General features: G+C 35.8%; 1 protein-coding gene and 1 long non-coding RNA gene across 2 annotated transcripts in view; both read right to left on the bottom strand.

Annotated features, from left to right (window-relative positions):
- Positions 1-15,594, bottom strand: part of LOC146400054 (uncharacterized) — a 57,546-nt gene extending 41,952 nt beyond the window's left edge. The window contains exon 1 of the long non-coding RNA XR_014816018.1: positions 15,552-15,594. This is a non-coding gene — a long non-coding RNA (uncharacterized LOC146400054). The remainder of the gene's footprint in view (positions 1-15,551) is intronic.
- Positions 1-18,381, bottom strand: part of SEMA3C (semaphorin 3C) — a 181,006-nt gene extending 162,625 nt beyond the window's left edge. Inside the window, exons 1-2 of the mRNA XM_013979789.3 lie at positions 18,166-18,381; positions 16,043-16,166 (exon numbers count right to left, since the gene is read on the bottom strand). Coding sequence (XP_013835243.2) covers positions 16,043-16,145 — 103 coding nt within the window. The 5' untranslated portion in view covers positions 16,146-16,166; positions 18,166-18,381. The remainder of the gene's footprint in view (positions 1-16,042; positions 16,167-18,165) is intronic.
- Positions 18,382-20,446: the final 2,065 nt, after the last annotated feature.

Genomic DNA, 20,446 nt, shown 5'->3' with positions numbered 1-20,446 from the left:
TGGACCTGTGGAAGATTGAGTATATTACAAGGCATCTTCCATGTAATGTTGGAAAACTAAGTTTGTAATCAAAATGAAATATCTATTAGGGAAGGAAAGAGAATAATTTGAAGTTTGAGAGGGAGTTCCCATCATGGCTCAGGATGATGTGGGTTCAATCTCTTGCCTCACTCAGTGGGTTAAAAGATCCGATATTGCTATGAGCTACAGTGTAGGCTACAGATGTGGCTCAGATCTGGTATTGCTGTGGCTGTGTGGCTATATGGCCGTGGTGTAGGCCAGCAGCTATAGTTCTATTTGACTCCTAGCCTGGGAAATTGCATATGCTGCAAGTGCAGCCTGAAAAAGACAAAAAAAAAAAAAAAGTTCAAGAATAAACTGGAAAGGGTTAATATAAAAGTTGAATTCCCAGACCACACTGAATCTTTAGGGTAAAATGTGTAAAGAGTTTCGAAGTAGACAGAAAATATAGTGCTATCAACTCTGTACCAGAGGATGGGTCTAAAGTTGTCTGTGTACAAAGTAACAAAAATTCCTCTCTCATACTTTATATTCTAGTGTTATAATGTAGTTGTAGTGTACCACGGCTTTGTTAGTTGGGAATGTGTAGTGATAAAGGGGTGTCAAAATTTATGTTAATTCAATATTTATTGAGCAACGATAAATAGCAATTTCTATGCTAAGTGGAGTGGAATTAACTACAATGCAAATGAAGATCATATTTGTGCACTACAGGAAGTTACAAATAATAACTCTAATGTAAGCCTTGATGTATTATAATACAATACACACTATACGAAACATAACACACTTTACAAACTTAATTCATTTACTTGCCAAAAAAGTTCTATTAAAGAGTATCATCATTTTAAAAATTATAACATTAGGGAGTTCCCATCATGGCTCAGTGGTCCATGAGGATGTGGGTTCAATCCCTAGCTTCGTGCAGTGGGTTAAGGATCTGGTGTTGCCGTGAGCTGTGGTATAGGTTGCAGATGCGGCTCGGATCCCGTGTTGCTGTGGCTCTGGTGTAGGCCAGTTGGCTACAGCTCCGACTGGACCCCTAGCCTAGGAACCTCCATATGCTGCGGGTGTGACCCTAAAAAGACCAAAAAAAAAATCATAACTTTAGATTAGGAAAATTACATAACTATCTCAATGTAGCATACCCAGAAAGTAGCAAACAACTATGATTTAAAATCAGTTCTATACGGCTCTAAAAATCTGTGAATTTTAATGAATTGTTTACTTAGGTTTTTTCCTTGCTCGGGTCCTTCACACAAAATATTCTTGAATGTGTTAAGGATAAATATTATAGAAGACTTAAAAGGGGTGATATTCATAGAACAAAACTAAGCTTAAATATATAATTTTGGGATAACAAGAGGTCCGAGAAATAATTTAGTCTACTTTTTTTATCTGATTGGAGGAATTGAAATCCTAACAAACTTTCAGAGTTATGCAATGAGGAACCATAGACTGAAAACCCTGATATTTTGATTTCAATATAAATACTATTCACGCTATACCATACTTCTCATGAAGACACCAAATCTTCAGCTACATTAAGGAACAATTTCCTCTGAAAAAGACCTGGAAACTAGCTGAACAGCTCTTCCACAACAAAGGATAAAAGGAGTAGGACAGTCAGAGATGTGGTCTTGCCAAAAATCCCGCCCTGGAATGGGAACATATAATAGGGAGGGGCGTCACAGATATGGAGCTTCTCCTTGTGGAGTAAGAGGTTCATGCCCAGTATCAAGCACCCCAACCCTTGGGACCTGCACAGGAGACATGAGACCATGTAATGCCTGGCTTTGAAAACCAAGAGTCTTACGTCTAGGAGACACAAAAATATGTAGTGAACTGAGACTCTTTTAAAGGATTTTCACAGAGACAACTAGATCTGGGACTCAGCACAAAAGCAGTAGTTTGATAAGCTGCTGTCTATATGTGAACAAAATTCATTTGCTAATCATAAAGCATCTGCTGGAGAGGCTGGGACTCTCTGGAAATGGAGGTGTTGGCAGGTGACATTTTTTGTGTTCTCCCCTCTACCTGGCTAGTGCCAGCAGGCCCATATAGTCACAGCACTATTCTGCTGCTCCACTAAATGGTGACAGTCATGACCTGCCCCTGTGCTCTCTTTTTGTGTTACTAAAGCTAGCAAGTGCACAACTGCACTCTCCTGTTCCATCACTAAAGTTAAAGTCTGCAGATGCATCCTGGCCCTGAGCTTTCCAACTGCCTCACTAAATCCAGCAGGTGTGCACAGTCCACAGAGGAGATGCATCCTGATCACCTGCTCTGGTGTCCAGGGGTGCTTTCATTTCTGGGCCTTACAGGACTGAAACAATCAGAGAGTCAGTTCTTCCAAGGATACCACATCCAAAGTATTGAACAGACAGCAGAGTGAAATACAACCTCAGTCTTTCCATGCAAAAAAACCTATTTACTTGAGCTCCAGCCTAACAGTGGGGCTTAAGGTTTGCTACACATCTAGAGGCTATGGAGGCACTCTCAGGGAATGTAGGACAGGGAATGTTATGATTTCACTCTCCCTTGGCCTTATGATAGCTCACCAGTACTTCACAGAAAGAGCTTATATACGTCTGGAACCCTGGGTTTTACAACTGTCATCCAGGAAGCATCTCCACATTGCCTGGTCTGGAGGAGAGCCGAGCTTACAACTGTGGCCCCACAGAGCTGTATATATTTGTGTACTTTAAAAGCTACTGTCTGAGGGTAATCCTTCCAATCATCTCACTGAGATCCCTCCTTTTGGAATACTGACAGGGCTTGGCATACACAATATCTGTGACCTATCAAAAACAAACAAACAAAAAAATCAGACTGCTAAGACAATCACAAAGGTTTGAAGGATAAACAAGAGTTAGTGCAAGGCTGAACAATAACAGTCATTTCCTACATGAGATAACTCCTTCAAGACTAGGAGAGGTAGGTATTTTATCTAATACTCAAGCAAAGACAGAAAAGATAAGAAAGGACCAAAGAGAAGTCTTAGAGAAGAACACAAAGACTGAAATGAAAAACACACTAGAGGGGTTCAACAGCAAACAAGATGAAACAGAAGAAAAAAATCAGTGATCTGGAAAGACACAGCAGTGGACTTCACCTAAACAGAGCAGCAAAAGAAAAAAGAGCTTTAAAAAGATAGCTTACAGGACCTCTAGGACCACATAAAGAAGAATAGCATTTGCTTTATGGGGTCCCAGACAGAGGAGAGAGAAAAGGCAGAAAGTTTATTTGAAGAAATAATAGCAAAAAACTTTCTAACCTGGGGAAAGAAATGTACATACAGATCTAGGAATCCCAGAAAGTTCCAATAAGAAGAACCCAAAAAGATTCATACCAAGACACATCATAATTACAATGTCAACATTTAAAGATCAAAAAAAGAATCTTAAAAGCTGAAAGAGAAAAAAATAACTTGTTACATATAAAGGAACCTGCATAAGCCTTATCAGCAAAATTTTCAGCAGAACCTTCGCAGAAAAGGAGGGAGAAAAACCAAGTATTTAACGTTCTAAAAGAAAAAAAAAATCCAACCAAAAATACTCCACACCCCACAAGGTTATCATCCTGAATTTAAGGTGAGATAAAGAATATTCCTGGCAAACAAAGGCTAAAGGATTTCATAACCAATAAACCACCCTTACAAGAAAAGTTAAAGGGAAACTTAAGCTTAAAATAACTAAATAAAAACAAGAAAACATATGAAAATGAAAAGATCACTGGTAAAGGTAAATATATATTAAAAGTAGTTGATTAATCACTATAAAGCTAGTATGAAGGTTAAAAGACAAAAGTAATAAAAATAACTAACTATAATAATTAATTCAAGGATATATAAAATTAAAAGATGCAAAATGTGATATAAAAACATAAAATGTGGTGGAGTAAAAATACAGAGTTCTAGAATACATTCAAATTTAACTTGCAATGCAACTGACAGGGCTTAATCTCTAAAATAAACAAATTAAAGAGCTCAACAGCAAAAAAGCGAACAACCCAATGGAAAAATGGGCAAAAGACCCAAATAGACATTTTTCCAAAGAAGATATAAGATAGCTAACAAGCACATGAAAAAATGCTCAACATCACTGATTATTAGAGAAATGCAAATGAAAACTACCATGAGATACCACCTCACACCAGTCAGAATGACCGTGATTAATAAGTCCACAAATAATAAATGCTGGAGGGGGTGTGGAGAAAAGGGAACCCTCCTGCACTGTTGGTGGGAATGTAAATGGGTACAACTACTATGGAAAACAGTATGAAGGTACCTTAGAAAATTATACATAGAACTACCATATGATCCATCAATCCCACTCTTGGGCATATATCCATACAAAACTTTCCTTGAAAAAGACATGTGTACCCGCATGTTCATTGTAGCATTATTCACAATAGCTAAGACATGGAAACAACCTAAATGTACATTGACAGATGAATGGATTAAGAAGATGTGATAAATAAACACAATAGAATACTGGAATACTACTCAGCCATAAAAAAGCCATTTACATCAACATGGATGGAACTAGAGACTCTCATACTAAGTGAAGTAAGTCAGAAAGAGAAACACAAATACCATATGATATCACTTATATCTGGAATCTAATCTACAGCACAAATGAACCTTTCCACGAAAAGAAAATCATGGACTTGGAGAATAGACTTGTGGTTGCCAAGGGAAAGGGGGAGGGAGTGGGATGGATGGGGAGCTTGGGGTTAACAGATGCAGAAGAGTGCCTTTGGAATGCATTAGCAATGAGATCCTGCTGTGTAGCACTGGGAACTCTGTCTAGTCACTTAAGATGGAGCATGCTAATGTGGGAAAAAAGAATGTATACGTGTATGTGTAAGCTTGCAAATGTTCACCATGCTATACAGTAGAAAACTGACAGAACACTGTAAACCAGCTATAATGGAAAAAATAAAAATCATTATAAAATAAAAAAAAATTTAACTTGCTATCAACTTAAAGTTGTATATATAAGCTGTTATAGCTGAACCTCATGGTAACCATAAAGCAAAACCCTAGAGTAGATACATAAAAGATAGAAAAGATTCTGTGCTTAACACTAAAGAAAGTCATCTAAACATGAGGGAAGAAAGTAAGAGACGAAGAAAGCAACAGAGGAGCACCACAAAACAGCTAGAAAATAATTAGCAAAGTGGTAATAATTACATACCTATCAAACATTACTTTAAATGTAAATGGAATAAGTTTTATAACTGAAAGACATAAAGTGGCTGAATGGATTAAAAACAAAATCCATTTATATTGTGCTTATAAGAGATTCACTTCAAATATAAGGACATACATAGACCAAATGTGAAGAGATGAAAAATAGATGTTTTATGGAGACATAAATGCAAAGCAAGCTAGGGTAACTATACCTTTATCATACAAACTTTAAAACAAAGAATGTAATAAAAAACAAAGACAGTTATTACATAATGATAAAGTGGTCAGTCCAACAAGAAGATATCACATTTGTTTATATTTCATCACCCTAAATAGGAATACCTAAATATACAAAACAAATATTAACATACCTAAAGAGAGAAAATGACAGCAATGCATTAATTAGTAGGGGACTTTAATATCCTATTTAAATCAATGGATAGATCATCCTGACAGAAAATCAGTAGGACACATTAGTCTTCAAAAATACATTATACCAGAAAGACTTAACAGATATGTACACAACATTCCATCTAAAAGCAGCACAATAGGAGTTTCCATTGTGGCTCAGAGGAAATGAATCTGATTAGTATCCATGAAGATGCAATTCAATCCCTGGCCTCGCTCAGTGGGTTAAGGATCCAGCGTTGCTGTGAGCTGTGGTGTATGTTGCAGACATGGCTCTAATCTGCCATTGCTGTGGCTGTGGCATAGTCTGGTGGTTACAGATCCGATTCGACCCCTAGCCTGGGAACCTCCATATGCCCCAGATGCAGCCCTAAAAAGACAATAAATAAATAAATAAATGCAGTTCAATACACATTCTTGTCAAGTGCACATGGACCATTCTCCAGGTTAGATCATGTGTTAAATCATAAAACAAATCTCAATGAATTTAAGAAGACTGATATTACATCATGTATCTTTTCTGATAAAAATAATATAAAACTGGAAATCAATTACCAGGAAATATTGAAGAAAAAAAATAGTTGAGACTAAATAACATGCTACTGAACAACTAATGGGTCAATGAACAAATCAAAAAAATGTCTTGGGACACATGAACATGGAAGTACAATATACCTAAATCCATGTGATAGAGCAAAAGCAGTTGTAAGAGGCAATCATAGAAATACAGGCCTTATTTTTGAAGAAACAAAAAAAAATTAGATAAAAATTTAACTTTACACTTGACGAAACTAGAAAAAGAAGAACATATGTAGCCCAAACTAGTAGAAGGGAGGGAATAATAAATACCTGAGAGAAAATGAATTAGAGACTAAAACACAATAGAAAATATTAATGGAACTAAGAGCTAGTTCTTTGAAAAGAAAAAAATGGCAAATCTTTAATTAGATGCACCAATAGAAAAAGAGAGAGGCCTCAGATAAATAAAATCAGAAATGAAAAAGGAGACTTTACATAACTGATATCACAGAAATACAAAGAACCATAAAAGACTACCATGAACAAGTGGACACTAACAAATTTGACAACCCAGAAGAAATAGATACATTTCTAGAAACATACAATCTTCCAAGATTCAGTGATGAAGAAACAGAAAATCTGAATAGGCCAACTAATAATAAGGAAATTGAATAAATAACTTAAAATTTCCTAACAAACAGAAGTCCACAACCACATGACTTCTCTGGTAAATTCTACCAAACATCTAAAGATTTAACAGAATTTCCCAGTGGCCTAGCAGTTAAGGATCTGATGTTGTCACTGCTGTGGCTCTGGTTAGATCCCTGGTCCTGGAACTTCCACATGCCATGAGCATGGCCAAAGCGGGGGGAAAAAAAGGAGAGAAATGTAAATAAGATTTAATATCTGTCCTTTTTAAACTCTTTCAAACAACTGAAGAGGGGGGAACACTTCCAAACTCATTTTACAAGGCCAGCATTGCCCTGATACTAAAGCCAGTAAAGGACATCACACACACATACACACACACACACACACACACACACTATAGGCCAAGATTCTAGATGAAAAGAGGTACAAAAATCTTCAGCAAAATATTAGCAAACCGAATTCAACAATACATCAGAAGAAGCATACACCGTGTTCAAGTGGGATTTATTCTAGAGATGTAAGGATGGTTTAACATCTGCAAATCAACCAACATGTTATACCACATTAAGAAAATTAAGGATAAAAGTCATGTGATTATCTCAAATAGATGCATAGAAAGCATTTGACAAAACTCAACATCCATTTACAGTTAAAACTCAGCAAAGTGGGTAGAGAAGGAACATACTTCAACATAATAAAGGCCATATATGACAAACCCACAGATATCATCATACTCACTGGTAAAAAAGCTGAAAGCTTTTCCTCTAAGATTAGGAACAAGACAAGGATGCCCACTCTTACCACTTCTATTCAACATAAGATTGCAAGGCCTAGCAAGAGCAATTAGGAAAGAAAAAGAAATAAAAGGCATCCAAATTGGAAAGGCAGAAGTAACCCTGTCATTATTTGTGGACAATATGATTATATACATAGAAATTCATAAGATGTCACTAAAAATACTGTTAGGACTAATAAAGAAGTTCAGTAAAGCTACAGGGTACAAAAATCAATATACACAATTCAGATGTATTTCTATATACTAACAATAAACTTTCAGAAAAAGAAATTAAGAAAAAAATCCAATTGCAACTGCATCAAAAAGAATAAAATACAATATTTCTGTTAAAACCATTTTTGATATTCCATATAGGAATCATGGAGTAAGGCAAAGGATAAAGGGCCAAATGTGATGCCAGGTGAGTCTGTGCATTATATAAAGCTTATCCAACATCGCTCTTATATCACGTTGCTAAACGTGAGTTACAGAGCCACTCAAACTTGTAAAGAAACCTGAAAGACCAAGAGAGTAAGTGAGCATCCCCACTTCTATCATCAATGAAAACACAAGAGACTGGGGCTTTGGAAGACTTCATACATACTACCTCACTGGATCCTTAGACAAATTTAATGAAGTATCTATGCAGCATCTACACTGGTGGATTTTTATGTTAGAATATTGCTCTTTCTCTTTATTTTCTGCTCTTAGAAAAATCAGCAGCAGGAAGAATGCCTTAAATATTAAACTTTCAGTTGTACATGGGTCCATGAGAAAACACAGAAAGCTGGAGAGATTAATTTACCACAGAAACTAGGAGAAACTTCACTATGATTTTGCTTTGAAAAGCAGGTCTGTGAGGAACTGAATAAGGCATGAGGACTAAATGTAATGTGCTATCCTGAATAGAATCCTGGAACAGAAAAATGACATTAGGTGAAAACTAAGGAAATCTAAAAAAATAAACTTCACTTAATATCAGTGCATCAGTATTGGTTACAACTGATTGGTCCCAATTAATAGACTAATACTGATAAAATTAGTATGAATACCAATATAAGATGTTAGCAACAGAGGAAACGGTGTAGGGTATATTGAAACTCCCCATACTACCTTCTTAATTTTTCTGTATATCTAAACTCTTCTAACAATAAAGTTTAAAAGAAAAAAAGAGTAAGTACCTAGGATTAAATTTAACCAAAAAGGTAAAAGACCTGTACACTGAAAACTATAAGACACTGATAAAAGAAACTGAAGAAGAAACATGGAAATAAAAAGACATTCTGTGCTCAAGGACTGGAAGACTTAATATTATTAAAACATCCATACTATCCAAAGCAATATACATATTCAATGCAGTCATTATCAAAATTCCAATGATGTGTTTTCACAGAAATAGAACAAACAATTCTAAAATTTGTACGGAACCACAGAAGTCCCTGAATAGCCAAAGCTATCTTGAGAAAGATGATTAGACACATAGATCAATGGAACATAATAGAAAGCCCAGAAATGAACTCAGGCATAGATGGGTCAATTAATTTAAAACAATGGAGCCAAGAATATACAATGGGTAAAGGAGTCTCTTCAATAAATGGTGTAGGAAAAAGTGGACAGCCTGATACAACAACAACAACAAAAAAGAAGCATTATTTTATACCATAAACAAAAATTTACTCCAAATGTATTAAAGACTTAAATGTAAGATTGGAAACCAAAATGTTTAGAAGAAAACATAGGAAACAAGTTCCCTGACAGTGATTTTGGCAATGGTTTCTTTGGGTCTGTTGAGTCTGACTCCAAAAATGAAAGGGATAAAATAAAAAAAAAAATAAATAAATAAACAAGTGGGATTACATCAAACTAAAGAGCAACTACACAGCAAAGGAAGGCATCAAAAAAATAAAAAAATTAAAAAGCCAAACTTATGAATGTGAGAAAATATTTGCAAAACATATATCCAAAAAAGGGTATTATCTACAATACATAAATAATTCATACAACTCAATAGCAAAATCATAAATAATTTGACTAAAAATGAGCAGAAGATCTGAAGAGACATTTTCTTAAGTCATACAGATGACCAAGAGGCATATGGAAAGATACTTAACATCACTAATCTTTAGGGAAGTGGAAATCAAAACAACAGTGAGAGAGTACCTTAGATCACATCTGTCAGAACGGCTACCATCAAAAAGACAATTAGTAAATGTTGGTGAGATTGTGGAGACAAGGGAACCCTTGCGTACCACTGGCAGGAATATAAATTGGTGCAGCAACTATGGAAAATAGTAGGGAGGTTCCTCAAAAATTTAAAACTGAATTATCATATGATTCAATAATTCCATTTCTAGGTGATTATCCAAAGAGAATGAAAACACCAATTCAAAAAGATAGATGGGAGTTCCCGTCGTGGCGCAGTGGTTAACGAATCCGACTAGGAACCATGAGGTTTCGGGTTCGGTTCCTGCCCTTGCTCAGTGGGTTAACGATCCGGCGTTGCCGTGAGCTGTGGTGTAGGTTGCAGACGCGGCTCGGATCCTGCGTTGCTGTGGCTCTGGTGTAGGCTGGTGGCTGCGGCTCTGATTAGACCCCTAGCCTGGGAACCTCCATATGCCGCGGGAGCGGCCCAAGAAATAGCAAAAAGACAAAAAAAAACAAAACAAAACAAAACAAAAAAACAAAAACAAAAACAAAAAACAAAAAGATAGATGCACCACCAGGTTCAGTGCAGCATTATTTATAATAGCAAAGATATTAAAGCAACCTACTTGGCCAGAGATGAATGAATGGATAAAGAAGATGCAGCATCCATATATAATGGAATATTATTCAGCTACAAAAAATGAACTCTTGCTATTTGCAACAACATAGATGGACCTTGAAGGCATTATACTAGGTGAAGTAAGACAAAGACAAATACTGTATGATCTCACTTATATGTGGCATCTTTAAAAAAGTCCAAACTTTAGATACAGAGAACAGATTGGTGCGTCCAGAGATAGGGGTTAGGGATGGGCAAAACTGTAAAGGGGCCAAAAGATATAAAATTCCAAGTATAAAATAACTATGTCATGGTGGCATAAACTACAGCATGGTGACTAGAATTAATAATATTTTATCTGAAACTTGTTAAGTATGTAAATCTTAAAATTTATCATCACAAGAAGAAAAATGTTCTTTGGTGGCATATGGTAAAGACATTGCCATAATCATTTTTCAGTGTACATAAATATTGAATCATTATGCCGTACACCTAAAACTAATATGTATCATTTATATTTCAATGAACATGTAAGCCAAAGAGAAAATAATCTATTTTTATTTTATTTTATTTTATTTTATTTTAGGCCATGTCTGCAGCACATGGAAGTTCCAGGGCCAGGGATTGAGCTTGAGTCACAGCAGTGAAAACACTGAATCCTCAACTGCTAGATCACCAGGTAACACTCCTCATTTTAAACAGAAACGATATTTAACACATTTAATTCAGTCATCACATTTTTATATCTATTCAAATATGGACAATATTTCCATTTTTCTTAAGCTCAGAAACTTTTCTTAAAATTATATGCAATTGATATCTTTTGTTAAATTAGACTATTTGTTCTTGATTTTGTAAGAGATTATATGCTAAAATTTCTTCTTGATAAAGACAAAACCTTTTCTTTAATTATTTCATTTGTATATGAGCAAGCAATACAAATTTTGTTTATTTTATATGTAGCCTTGCCCTTTCTTATGGTCCTTTTTGATTTAAAGATTTTTATGGAAAAAAAAAGACAATAATGTTATGAAATGAGAATCTGTCAAACAATTAGCTTTTTTTAAGAAAAATTAAAAAGAATTTACTTTTTCTTCATTTGAAAAGCTATGGGGCATAAAATAAGAATTATAAAAATTATGAAATGTAATAGTAAGAGTCAGAGTTCTTGTAACATGTGAGATTTATCTAGCACAAATGTAACCAATTAATAACATCTGAAGTACATTTTCCCATAGGACTGATGACCATCTGGTTGACCTTGCACGGGATCAATTGAGAAGGCAAATCTGTAAATCATCGTTTTCTAAATGTTATCACTCTATCATCTCATCACAATAAGAAGGGATGGAACTTGGATGGGAGAAGAGGTCTCTTATTTCACATATCTTTAAATTGACTGTGATCCTTAGTTGGACAGTGAGTATAATGAGACTGAGATAGAAGGCAAAGTTATAGTAGAGAAGATTTCAAGACAAGAGAGTCAGGAGACAAGGCAATTATTTGAGAATATAAAGATGTCAATGACTTCTGCCTGATGTAACCTGAAATTATTTGAATTTCCTCAAAAGCTTCTTAAAACTATTGATTTTGGGAGCTCCTATCGTGGCTCAGAGGTAACAAACCGGACTAGTACCCATGAGAACACGGGTTCAATCCCTGGCCTTGCTCAGTGGGTTAAGGATCTGGCATTGCTGTGAGCTGTGGTGTGGGTCACAGGCAAGACTCAGATCTGACATGGCTGTGGTGTAGGCCAGCAGCTATAGCTCCAATTCAACCATTAGCCTGGGAACTTCCATATGTTGGCGCAGGTGCAGCACTAAAAAGGCCAAAAAAAAAAAAAAAAAAAAAAAACCTACTAATTTTGGTTGATAGTGATAGAAATTTTAAAATATGAAATAAATGAAAAAACTATGTATCTATAGATCTATATATATTTAAATTAATATATATTCATATATATGTCAACCCTGTATGAAGTTCTATATTTTGATATTAAGACTAAACCATTTTGGGGAGTTCCTGTCGTGGATCAGTGGTTAACGAATCTGACTAGGAACCACGAGGTTGCGGGTTTGACCCCTGGCCTTGCTCAGTGGGTTAAGGATCTGGTGTTGCCGTGAGCTGTGGTGTAGGTTGCAGATGCAGCTCGGATCCTGTGTTGCTTGGCTCTGATGTAGGCCGGTGGTTACAGCTCCGATTAAACCCCTAGCCTGGGAACCTCCACATGCCGCAGGAGCAGCCATAGAAAAGACACACACACACACACACACACACACACACAAAAGACTAAACTATTTTGGAAGAAATTTAGTAACTTTTTCAGTGTGATACTTAAACACGTCATAATAAGATCAATGAGATACTTTTAGTAGTAAGACATTTGGAACAGGCTCTTAAGCAGGTGTACTGTCAAATCTTTTTAGATAATGACTAATTAATGATTAAAATCTATACATTTTGACAAATGGTTTTGCTCAAGGCACTTTTCCTATGATACTTTGCCTAATATATAGTTCATTTTGGGAGGTTTTTTTTGGCATTGGTTTAGAAATTGTGGCTTTTCATTAGGTTTATTCTCCTTGTTGATATATCTCTTTAAAATAGTATCCAAATTAAGTGAATTATCTCTCTAATTCTTTCCTAGTAAGACTCTTGAGAAGAATAAAATAGGAATTATGACTTTCATATCAATAGCTTATCTTATACTGTAATCTACATAGGTTATAAATTAAGTATTATTCTGTAAGGATATGGATTTAGTTTAAGAGTATTTAAAATTTTATATATGCAGTATTTTAAAAAGCGCATCATAATTTCTAGTCACTTTGTAGATAGCAGTCATTGTCCTACATGGTATTGAAGTTTGGTTTTATTTTTAATTTTTTGGTCTTTTTGTCTTTTTAGGGCTGCATCCATGGCATATGGATGTTCCCAGGCTAAGGGTCCAAACAGAGCTGTAGCCACTGGCCTACACCTGAGCTACAGCAACATGGGATCCAAGCCACATCTTCAACCTTCACCACAGCTCACAGCAACACCGGATCCTTAACCCACTGAACAAGGCCAGGGATTGAACCACATCCTCATGGATGCTAGCTGGGTTTGATAACTACTGAGCAATGACGGGAACTCCCAAGTTTGCTTTTAAAATATTGTATTATTTAATTTCCTCTGTAAAAGATAAATTTTAATTGTCTTTCCAAAAACAGACTTGATGAATTATTCCTAGTAACACACTTTAAAAAAAAATACATATTTTGGGTTAAGTTTCAGAAAAAAAAGAGTTTGGTTAGTTCTCATGTAATAAACAGGTTTAGACGCCTAATCTATGAGACCACTGCATCTTCCTACATGCTAAGAGAAACAGAGAGGAAAGGAGGGAAATCATACTGCTCCTTAATAACTTTTTTTTTATTTGATTAGGTAATTCATAGTTCTCAACTTGGGAAATGAGGTGTAAGTAGAAAAATAAGACACTTCACAGGGTCTGTTTTTCCTTTCTTTACAACTTAACTGGGTAGCCATGGTTTTGAGGGGAATGTTTGACTTAGAAGCTAAGGAAACAATTAAAAGCTCACATACCCTAAATAAGGATCCTTCCGTGTTTATGATGACCTTGGGGAAAGCACTTGGTGATTTAAGGAAAAAAATCTAGCCATTTGACTGATAAGTGTCAGTCATACTGTGTTTGAAATTCAAGATAACAGAGTTTCAAAGACACCCTGCTATATAAAGCCTGAGAGTATACTGTTTTTCAAATGAATAAAAAAACAAGCCTGATAACATTGAGGTTTATGCAGAGACATGGATCAAAGAAACGATAAAGATATAAATAACCCTTGACTGGCAGTATGATCTTCCTCATCCATTCCTTATTCCGTATGTCCATTTAGTATGGGTTATGTGACTGACCAAAACCATCAATCTTCAAGTTGTTTGAATTATATACATTAAAGCTCTTGCATACATTTGGCAAGCTATTCCCTCAGAGGATCTTACACATTTTGTGTTTCTGAAAATTTGAAATTACACTCTTTTCCCTAAGGTTCTGAAGATAACAGTGGCATACAATAGCAATCAAAAGCATATTTCCAACTATTCTTTTAGGCCCTTTTCAATTAATTAGGAGACTTTGCCAAGCTCAGGAACTCCTTGTCGAAATAGAAGAAACAGCATTAGAACAACATATGGAGAGACAAGTTTTGAGGCTAAAGCCCAGAATATATTAGAAAAAATTTTCACCAAAAAAAAAAAGACAACTTACAGAATGAGAGAAAATATTTGCAAATAATGTGACCAAGAAGGAATTAATTTCCAAAATATACGAACAGCACATACATCTCAATATCAAAAAATAACCCAATCAAGAATTGGGCAGAACATCTAAAACATTTCTCCAAAGACAACATACAGATAGCTAACAGGTACATGAAAACATACTCAACATTGCTAATTATTAAAGAAAGGCAAATCAAAACTACAATGAGGTATTAGCTCACACCAGTCTGAAAGGTCATCATCAAAATGTCTACAAATAATACATGCTGGAGAGGGTGTGGCAAAAAGGTACCCTTCTACACTGTTGGTGGGAATATAAATTGGTACAGTCACTATGGATAATAATACGGAAGTTCTTCAAAAAATAAAAAGAGTTATCATATGATCCTGCAATTCTACTCCTGAGCATATATTCATAGAAAACTATAATTCAAAAAGGTACATTACCCCCCCACCCCTGTGTTCACTGAAGCATTGTTTGCAAAAGTTAAGATGTGGAAGTAACCTAAATGTCCACTGACAGATGAATGGATAAAGATGTGATATGTATACACAATGAAATATTACTCAGCCATAAAAAAGAATGGAATAATGCCATTTGCAGCAACATGGATGGACCTAGAGATTATCATACTAAGTGAAGTAAGCCAGACAAAGACAAATATCATATGATATCACCTGCATGTGGCATCTGAGAAAAAAATGGTACAAATGAACTTATTTTCAAAACTATTTAGATAGAGACCCAGAGACATGGAAAACAAACTTATGGTTGCCAAAAGGAAAAGTGGCAGGGGGGAGGGATAAATAAGGTGTTTGGAATTAACATATACATACTACTATATATAAAATAGATAACCAATAAGGGCCTATTGTATAGCAAAGGGAACTACTCTGTAATAATAAATAAGTGAAAAGAATCTGAAAAAGGATACACATATGTATGTGTGTGTGTAATTGAATCACTGTGCTATACACCTGAAACACAACAATGGAAATCAATTATATTTCAACTTAAAAAAAAAAAGAAAAACTTTTTAATAATTAAACCTGCATAGCTCATTCTACTGATGAGGATTAGCACATAGGGGTTATTTCTCAACAAAGCCAAATGACTCCTAAGATCAAAGATTTTAGGCCCTGAGGTTTTCACCATTTCCTCATGCATGCACATACCAACAGAGTAGAAACTTTAAAAGGGGCTGAAAACACTTCAAGCATTTTCATAAACAAATGCTATAGAGGCTTTTGCCTATTAACAAATCATTTAAAATAGCTATGTCATCCAAAAAGCAGTGCAGTAGATTACTTTTAAAGCTACTAAATACTCAATAATATTTTACTGTCCTTATTAATTTCTGAATCTGCATAAGAAACAAAAAGACTTAAATAACATTTTCTTCAGAGTGTTTATCAACTTTCTTACCATCAAATGTTAAATAAACTCTTGCTTGGGGCTGAAACAATCCTTTTACACAGGTAGAAAAAACAAATACTCCAATGAAGACCCAAACTGCCTGGTATGCCATTTCTTCAGATTTGGAAAATACCTTTGAAACAAAGATAATGAGTGTGTCATATTTCATTCCACATTCAGGAGTTGTCCCCCCCTCCACCCCTGCCACACACCAAACCAGCAATCCAGACAGAACACCCTATTCGCAAAAGACATATCTGAACTTTTATAGTTATGCAAACAGTAGGAGGTGCTATGACTTTGTTTCTTAGATGTGAAAATCTGGATTTGATTTCATTTGTGTCTGAATGTCTTTGTTAACACTGAAATTATTTCCTCTTCCAGCAAAGTAATGCTAATATTAAAGCAGAACAAAGCAGCCAGGAATAACGTTATCAATTCCCAAAGGAAAACCCAATATTTAAACTTGTATTTCTCTCTACAAATCACATTACATTGAAAAAGACTTGAGAATTGTGCCAATAAGCATTCGTGAACAAAAACTACTCTTTCTACCATAAATACAGTAGCAGTAGGAAAATCCCTCATGAACATTCACTTCCACATATTCATTAGCTCTTTCAGAGTAACTGACTCTAAAATGGTGTTTCTACACATAAATCTACTAGTGCTCAATTTGTGATCACTTAAATCACTCAAATTAGTTCTCTGTCAACTTGTACCAATGATCATGCAGCTGTTAAATGATGCAGATGAAGTAACTATGAACTCCTGCTAAATTCAAAGCAATGACTTAGTTGTGAGCAATCCAGTGAATCATGTATCCCTCAATGCATATTTAAAATAAATCAACTAGAAAAAGGGCTGTCAGAATTTCAAAACATAAATCAGGGAAACAGGTATTACAGTTTGAAAGTATAGTTATAGAATCGATACATGCTATTAACTAATGTCTGAATACCAAAGACCAGGCAATGTGTAACTCTGTATCTACAAGAGCCCTAGTGGCCACAATATGCAAAATAAACTGAGGATTACAAAAGAAACCCCATCATTTTGAGTCTACCATCATTACACAATGACATGACAGAGTTTAATATAGAAATTTTTACAGGTTACAACACTGCAAATCTTCAATAATATGTGGCTTTTACAATTAAAATCTTAGCACTAATTTTATTTTATAAAGAAATGCCAATAAAATGTGAAAAGTAATACAGAAGCAATAGAGAAGCTTCTGTAATACAGAAGCAAACCAACAATTACACTGAATATGCCACTGTAAACAAAAATTACAAGTTGATTTCCTAGGTGGTACATTATAAGACAATACTGTATGCTTCTTTTACCACACAGATGGAGGAAACCCTAGAGATGTTTATGTTGGTAATTTTCAAAAGAAACAGTTTTTTCCTGCTTCCACAACCTCTTCACCCTGTCATCCCTAAATTAACTCAGAAGAAAGCTGATTTTTATAGGGTGACTTTCCCTTAGTAATCTGCTCCCTGGTTTTGTTGACTTTACAGTTAAGCCCCCCACCCTCAAAAAAAAAAAAAAGCTATAAATATGCCTAACCTTTGTCTCTTTATTAAGTAGGCTAATAATATACAATTTTACATATTGTTGTTATCAATATGTAAGGTATTATCTTACCTTATATGTCTCCATAAAAGCGACATAAGCCACAAATTGCAAAGAATAATACTGGAGATGAGATGATGGGTCAAACGAAGTAAGTATACAGAGCACTGTAATTACAAGCCTACCTGGAGATGAGAAGCGACTTATACATGCCCCCGCCCCTTATATTTTATAACTTCTCTTTAACTCAAACACAAGATATGCTGCTTGTTGTTTTCACATTGTACAAGTTAAAAGAAAAAAAAAAAAAAGAACTCTTCGTAATTTTGCCTTAGAAGGCAGTGAATTACTCTAAACTCTCCGCAGGTGTCATAACCTAAAGAAACAATTCCAGCTGGGCTCTCAGCAAGGGAAACACTTTCATGACAAACAGCATGCGCTGTTAAAATATGTCCAGACTACACCACGCTGATGTGTGAAAAGTCTATACACAGAACCCAAAGTTATATTTTGTTAAATTTGTAATGCTGAAAACAAAGAATCCAGCTTACCGAAAGGGGACGAGATTAACACGGAAAGTCGTCAATTTACTAGAGGGTTGGATCCGCGTGTCTCTAGTTCCTTTCCCAGAAGACCTTAATTTCTAGGGCGTCCCAGCGGTGAAATTCTTTCTTCTCGGTCCTCTGAGTTTCTTTGTAAAGGAATCCTCAGCGTTGCAGTGGCGCGGCACCCTGAGCCCTTCTCCGCGTCGCTCAATCAAGCACTTCGGAGTGAATGGAAAGTGGCCGGCGCGGGGGGCAGCGCTCGGGTGTCCGATTACAGCGACGCGGCGCGCGGCTCGGGCTGCTCCGGCGCACCGCCCAGCCGGCTCGCATCACCCGCCCAGCACTCTCGGACGCATCTCCACCAGCCGCGAGGCCCCACCCAGAGTGCGCTGGCAAGAGGGTGGTAGGTCGCCGCCAGGGCGGGGCCAGCTCCAGGACAAACTGCCCAGAAGATGTAGGAATGCGCTGCAGCAGGCAAAAGGACCCACGGAACTACTCTGCTCCTTTGACAGTCTGCGGTGGAGTGAGCAACTTACAGGGTGCGCTCCAAGGTTTTTGTTTGTAACTCGCTGCTGTTGGAAGACATTCAGCCTTAAATATCAAAGTGCAAAGCAGTTTTTTGCCAGCGAGGATCACTGCATCCTTTTAAGGCAACGAGATGTGTTTTTAAAAGGGCATGAGTCTTGGCCTTTTCCTGTAGCAAATTTTCTGTAACTGACTGAGATAAACCAACAGTCTCCTCGAAGAAGTTTATCCTTTTGATGAGTATTGTTTCCTATTGTTTCCTTAATGTCCCGAAGGTAGTAACGCTGTTGACCTCTCCACAGTGGCTCATACCCTCCTCTCCAGGATACTCCTCAAACTAATTACAAGAATATATTTCACAGTTTTGTAGAGGAAGATTGTTCTGGATTATGCCAACAGATAGAGGTAGACAACAGGAGTATATTTTCAGCACTACTTTAAGGTAAACATTAAACTCTGGGACTGATTTTTGATGCTTAAGTGAAAGTTATTTCTCCGGATCATAATGAACTACATATCTGGACTTGGGGAAAAAAAATGAGCTTCCACCCCCATAAAATGAGCAGTTACTTGCTTAAAAATCACTGTGGGCTACAGCCCAGCAGATGTCACTATACAGAGAGAAGATGGAGTGTAATTTCTACACCTTGCTCCTTATAATTTTCTTTATGAAGTAAAACATATCACTAAATTCTTACAAACTATCATAGAAAACACTTCTAAGAGTGCAAAAATCTTTGATGGAGTGGGACAGTTGAAATAAATCTCAGGTAGGAGGAAGTGAAGAAATGATTAAGACATATCTTTCATGAATCTAAGCACAATCTCATGTTGACATAAGTTATTTCTCTTTCTGTATAGCTGAGATATAAGGTATCATGTCAAATAAGCGTGCAAGTTTAAGAGTTTAAAAATTATATTCCAGGGCCAATATTATCTTCAAACACATCTATGTTTATGAAAGAAATTTCCACTTCAATGGATGTTCTTTTTTAAAAAATCTAATACAGTTAAATTACTTTTGTGATGATTAATGCAATAAAAATGTGAGCAGCTCCTTGACAATAAATTTTTAATATTAAATTTAACACGCAAAACATCTGAAACTATTAAAAACAGATGCAAACATGAATAAGCTCTATGTTCAATATTCTCTGAAATACTTCTGAAACTGATTAAGACTCAAGTTATACTGACCATTATTATCTTCCTACCGATGCCTGAGTCAGCATTTGTAAATTAGGGAGACAGAAGAATAAATCAGTAGAAAGAAGAATGTTGGGAGCATTAACGAATTATATAATTCTTAATTTCAAAATGTGGAGTCATTAGACACTGTAACATAAAGCAGAATATTTTCACACATTTATTTTCCAGTTTCAGGAAATAGAGAAAAAGAAATGCAAGGTGAAATGTATGTCAAACAGTGTTTTTACAGAACAGTTTACTATTAAACTCAATTTACAAAAGTCCAAAGAATTATCTCAATCTCTCACTTAGACTCAAAAGGCTTTGGAGACTATGACAAATAGCTTAGATCTAATAACCACAGTCTCTGAAACTTTGTGCTGATTCCCTCTATCTTGCCTGAATAAACTTCTTTTCAATGTATTTAATTGAATGGTATTTGCCCAGTGTTGAGACATTTAATGGTATTTGCTTAGTACTCAGACATTTACCATTGGCCATGCCTCAAGATGAGTCATGATAATATTGATAGGCATTAGCCAAGGCAGACTCAAGCACAAGGATGCAATTGCTG

Source organism: Sus scrofa, chromosome 9 (genome assembly GCF_054392235.1).
Source record: "Sus scrofa isolate SSC_HxYL_T2T_F1_AM1 chromosome 9, Sscrofa_HxYL_maternal_Yorkshire_Landrace_v2.0, whole genome shotgun sequence".
In the NCBI taxonomy this organism is placed as follows: domain Eukaryota; kingdom Metazoa; phylum Chordata; class Mammalia; order Artiodactyla; family Suidae; genus Sus; species Sus scrofa.
This window is presented reverse-complemented; position numbering and strand designations above follow the sequence as displayed.